Raw genomic sequence first — 6,000 nt, 5'->3', positions numbered from 1 at the left:
CTGTGAGTGCAGCTGTCATGCACGAGCTCCCCTTTGGTTGTGTTCTGTTGGGAATTGGCTGTCTCCCTCTCTCCGCCCCTGGGTGGAGGCTTTTATTTAAAGGTCGGGCAGAGACTTGCAATCACTGCCAGTTATTGGTTTCCCTCAGTGTGCTAGCTAGTCTGCCTCGGTTGGTCTCCTGCTTCTGTCATCTTGTCTGCTATACTTTGCTATTATCCGCCAGGTTTTTCCATCTGCTTCAGTTCTGCTTAGTATTGTTCGTGTTGGTTATTTACATCTGCCTTTTCTGTCAGTATTCTACCCTTTCCATCCAGGCACGCCAGCATCCCTTTTTCGGTCCTTAGTGACAGTAGGGACCGCCACCCAGTTGCCCACCTGGGGTTAGCCAGGATTGGAGGCAAGTAGGCAGGGACTAGGGGTTGTGGGTAAGATCTAGGGCACCAGGGCTGGCGTATCAAGGGTAGTATACCATAACACTGACCCACTTCAATCTTCCTCACAAAGTGGCAACCAAAGCCCTATAAAGTTGCAGAAATACAGTCTAATCACAAGTATTGGATGCTATGAGAAAAATTAAGTTGGCATCAATTTTATTTGCTCATCCAAAATACATATTAAATGTTTAGAAAGTTACACCCATATATTACTTTTCGTTTGTAAGTAGCTTTTTACATATTTGCTTCCTGTGTCAACACTCCTGACACAACTTATAAAATCCCAATCTGTCGAAATAAGTCTCAGACTTCATTACCTGGAGGACGGTTCTGAATAGCCAGCAACACAGGTATGAAATTTATCTTTAAGGTTTTTATGTTATAGTTTTCTTAGAAGGAAAAGAAAAAAAATCTTAAAGTAATCAAAACTGAATATTAAATAAAAATCAATATATATCAAAAGATTTTGGGTGGCTTTCTTTGCATAAAGGTCCTCAGTTCGGGGGGTCTCCCAATAGGGATCTCCCATCAAGAGTAGAGAACTGCTAGACATGGTAATTCCTACTCTGGAGGATTAAGAGCAATGGACACCAGCACTTCTGCATGTAGATAAGTGGTTGCCCATCAGGATACACAATGGAAAACCAATGATTTGTTTAAATGCAATGCAAGTCTTATACTGAGCTTTTTACGGTATGGTATATTGAAATTGTGCTGCTCAACAACTTCATTTTCAACTTTTGTTCTTCTTTGAAGGCAAAGTAGATCTTGCAGAAGACAACATGAAGCTGCTCTTTATATCTGCCCTGCTGATAGTATGGATTTCTCCGATGACAAGTACACCTTGTAAAACGGTTGTCCGCATAAAGCAAGAAGCTATGCAGTATGGTGCGTGCCATTATGTAGAAATTCGCAAGAAAAACGACAGTATTTGTAAAATATAACAGGAACAATGTGATCATTAACCCTTCATCTACCAAAAATATATCATCCCTCCTTAAAGAATTTTCTTATGACTTATTATTAGGGAATCACTGCAGAGAAAATAAAAAAAAATAAACTTTATTAAAGATCTTTAAAATCAACACTAAACGGGAGGCATTAAAGGGGTTGTCCCGCGCCGAAACAGGTTTTTTTTTTTTTCAACCCCCCCCCCCCCCCCCGTTCGGCGCGAGACAACCCCGATGCAGGAGTTAAAAAAGAACACCGCACAGCGCTTACCTGAATCCCCGCGCTCCAGTGACTTCTTACTTACCTGCTGAAGATGGCCGCCGGGATCTTCTCCCTCGGTGGACCGCAGGGCTTCTGTGCGGTCCATTGCCGGTTCCAGCCTCCTGATTGGCTGGAATCGGCACGTGACGGGGCGGAGCTACACGGAGCCGGCATCCTGCACGAGCGGCCCCGTTGAGAAAAGAAGAAGACCCGGACTGCGCAAGCGCGTCTAATTCGGCCATTAGACGCCGAAAATTAGATGGGCTCCATGGAAACGAGGACGCTAGCAACGGAGCAGGTAAGTGAAAAACTTCTTATAACTTCTGTATGGCTCATAATTAATGCACAATGTACATTACAAAGTGCATTAATATGGCCATACAGAAGTGCATAGACCCACTTGCTGCCGCGGGACAACCCCTTTAAATATTAAAGTATTATAATGTAAAGATTTTTGAGGGGCTCTATATAATAATTGCTATGGCGCTAACTCACACAATAGACTAGGAGCTAGCTATTACATTCTAAACACTTAGACATTTGTCTACGTTTCTGCATGTTAAAATGATAGAAAATAACAAAAAAAAAGGTTTGGCACCATGTTACCAAGTAAAAAAAAATGTGATTGTTCCCCGCAAGAGAAACCACGTTAACTTGTAGATATGGCTTACTTTTCTCTGAAGCAGTACCTGTGTAGGTTGGAAAGCTCGCTATAACATCATGTATTTTTGTTAGCAATTAAAAGCTATCATATCTACAAGATTACTTGTTTCTCTCACTGAGAACAATCACATTTAGAAAATAACAAACACGTCAAACCTTGATGGTAGGTCGGACATCAGATGACAAGTAATTCTGATGAGGCAGAAACGTAAGACCAATGCTGAAATGTGTTGTGTATTTAGGATATAACAGGTACTAGATAACAGAGCATTTGTGATATCATCATTGTTTAGTTGCCATTAGCAATTAGCTAGCAGAGTCTATAGGATTAGCGAATAGCAGTAGTTTCCAGCTTCATTATTTAGGGCTCTTTAGCTTAAGCAGTAGTAGTCTTAACCCTTCGCAATCCAATTTTGGATTTGATGGCGTCATCTGCTGGCTAGATCCAGTACTGCAGTATAGGACATGCTGGAGAGACCCCTGACAACAGAGTGGCCCGTAATATACAGTAAGAATACCCTGCCGGATGTCTTCTGACATCGGAGCTGTACAGCCTTCAATCAGAATGTCTTCAGACGTCAGACAGTGGATTGGAAAGGGTTCATCTAAGCACCTTTTAGATATAACATAAGTGCCCAACTCTCATATGCCCAAGCAAACGAGCTGGCAACATCATCACCAGCTCATTTACGCTCAGGCAGCCTGTTTAGACTCCACGATTCTCATTGAGTTCTTGTTCACCTCTTCCTCAGTATTTCACATTCCTATGTGAACGATCTGTGTGTAAACGGTATGAGAAGCACCCGAGCCGGCACTGGTTTTTAAGACGGCTGAAACTGAATGATGAACAAGAACCTCACAATTCTTCATCATCCTTCAGTCATTGGCTCGTACTTAGACTGTAAGGTTCACTTTAGTTCGTTTGAACGATTTTATGAACAATTCAATCTAAGGCTGGGTTCTCACAGGATGGAAATCTCGCCGCACCAAAAAAACGTGAGATTTCCCTGGGAGAGCTGCATCTTCAAAAACCACAACATTATGCCGCGGGTTTTGGAGTGGTTTGGCCACCATCATTCCATTGCAATTTTCTCTCCCCATAGTGAGTGAGGCCGCAGCGGAAAAAAAAAGAATTGACATGCCACGGAATTGAATTCCGCGCTGCATGTCCGTTGCCACCCGGCTTTGCCACGACGGATTGGCCGCCCCGTGTGGACGAGATTTTTGCTAAATCTCGTCCACATGGCTGGCTAATCCCAAGATTAGGAGCCGTGGATGGAATTGCTGCACAGAAATTCCGCACGGAAAGTCCGTGGCAATTCCGTCCCGTGTGACCCCAACCTTAATGTACCGTAACCAGCTTTTAGGTCAGTGACTGTGAGCTGTGTGTGTTTAAGGCTTGACGGTCTCTTTTTTCTATATGGAGTGTAGTCAGGATTAGGCAAAATAGTACTCTGGAGTGTATGGTACCTGCTCAGGAGTATTTATTTAAGTTCGGGAAACATGTTATTCCAACCATTTATGCTTTACTTGAACTGGTGAATTCTATATATTTTTATCCCTTTTAGCGCCCAGTCTATTATGTGCGTGAGCGCTATAGCAGCTATTAGGTAGCTCCCGTCAAAAATCTTGACCTTATAGTGTTTTGAGATTTAATGGCTCCCGTTTTGTGTTGATTTTTAATAATGGGTATTTTTTATGTTTTTCTGGCAGTGATTCTCTTCATCTACACAAAATGTCCAAATTACTTGCAGGTCCACATTACTCAACTGCATCAAATATTAGTATTGTTTAGCAGTACGTGTCTCATTGCAACACAATATATACTGAACATGTCCCCCAAATATCCCGATCTAGTACAGTATATAGCATACAGTGTGTAGTATATACATATATATTTCTAGGATAGTACTGGGCTTCATGTAGAATTTCTATATATTCTCTGCTAGGATGGTATTGTGGCAAAGAGGATGTTCCATCTCATGAAACAAATAGGAAACAAGTAGGAAACAAATATTTTCTTAATAAGTGGGGACTTCTTCATCATGTTCCATAGTATGTTATCCAAAGTAATTGCTTTCCCCGTACCTGCTGTATATAGGGGGTACTACAGAACTCTTAAATTACAAGTTCTAAGGTGGTCCCTAAAGATGACTTGATCAGTGGAAACCAAGTCATATGTTCCCTGCAGGAAGGAGGTTAAAGGGGGTTGTACTGAATTAGAAAAACATGGCTGGTTTCATTCAAAAACAGCGCCACACCTGTCTACAGGATTTGTATGGTATTGCAGCTTATCACCCTTTAACTTCAATTGAGTGCTGCTGCAATATCAGACACAGCTCATTGATAGATGAGGCACTTCTATAATTATATACGACCCTTTGATGACCACTATGATTTTGTTTCCATTTTTACCCCACTGCTCTAAATGTTAACTTAAAGACTTTAAAAAAATCAATCAGTTTTTTTTTTTTTTTTTAGAAATCCATCACAATATCAGTGACTCCTGCTGTGAAATCCTGTTCCATAGCTTTCCCTATCCAGGCTGTATAGTCTACCCTTTTCTTCTGGCCTCCAGGTCACATGACCAGCACTCCGACAACGCTCTGTGGTCCAAGCTAATGGGTCAGCTTTATGTCAACTATCATAAAGAAAAATTGTCTTTCTTGCACATAGCAACCAATCACAGAGCAGCTTTTATTTCATATTCTGCTCTTCAAAATGGAAGCTGTTCTGTGATTGGAGAAAGTTTTTTATTCATGGCAGTTAACATAAAGCTGACCCATTAGGGGTAGGACACAGAAAGTTGTCAGAGTGCTGGTCATGTGACCTGGAGGTCGGTAAAAATGTGCAGAATACACAGCAAAGAGAAGATTAGTTATAGAGCCAGGTTCTCACAGCAGAGGTCAGTGATATTGGGTTGGATTTCTCCAAGGAGAAAGAAAATGAATCTGATCTTGAGATCTTCACGAGTTTCTTGCTCATCCTGGTACTGTTCATTGCTATTTTCTTGACTATCCTTGAAAGTCATGAAGGCCATGATCTCAAATATTCTATATGCTTTTCATTGCTATAAACTATAAATGTAACGATTAAGGGCTTGTTCACATCAGCCTGAAGAGCATGAAAACGGCAACCCCTAGCCGAACGGCCTCTGTTGACTATAATGGGGGTCCATTCAATTTCCATGCTACTTCATCCTGTTTTCTAGTGGAAATCAGTGACAGGGGTTCCGAACGTACCCTAAGTCTTTACCATTAGTAATTACTTTTCTGATTTTATACTCTTTAGGAGAAGATAATCATATAATGTTGTTCTTCACAGCATGTCAAACCCAGAAAAGATCTCTCCAGAATGCATTTGGACTCATCCCAATTCCTTCAGTCATAGAGAAGAAACAGGTAGGACTATTTGCAAATGGAGGTCTACTTGGCATGGGAAACGCAATACTTGGAAACGCTCTTGAACTGGCTGGGTAGGTACTTTATGTAACCACAAAGCAACAAAAAATGAATAATAAATAAGTTGTATGCTAGCAAATGATATAGACATATATTCATGCCTTCAATGACAAAACTATCCTTACCAAAACCCTAATTCTAAAAGGGTTTGACATGCATATGACTGACTACCACGGTATCAATGATCCTTATGCTTCTATGTAAGAGTATGTAAAGGGGAAAGCACCAAC

General features: G+C 41.2%; 1 protein-coding gene across 1 annotated transcript in view; it reads left to right on the top strand.

Annotated features, from left to right (window-relative positions):
* Positions 1-899: 899 nt before the first annotated feature.
* Positions 900-6,000, top strand: part of BPIFB2 (BPI fold containing family B member 2) — a 28,100-nt gene continuing 22,999 nt past the window's right edge. The window contains exons 1-2 of the mRNA XM_066586363.1: positions 900-1,322; positions 5,634-5,784. Of these exons, the coding sequence (XP_066442460.1) occupies positions 1,217-1,322; positions 5,634-5,784 (257 nt within the window). The 5' untranslated portion in view covers positions 900-1,216. The remainder of the gene's footprint in view (positions 1,323-5,633; positions 5,785-6,000) is intronic.

This window comes from Eleutherodactylus coqui, chromosome 13 (genome assembly GCF_035609145.1).
Source record: "Eleutherodactylus coqui strain aEleCoq1 chromosome 13, aEleCoq1.hap1, whole genome shotgun sequence".
In the NCBI taxonomy this organism is placed as follows: domain Eukaryota; kingdom Metazoa; phylum Chordata; class Amphibia; order Anura; family Eleutherodactylidae; genus Eleutherodactylus; species Eleutherodactylus coqui.
This window is presented reverse-complemented; position numbering and strand designations above follow the sequence as displayed.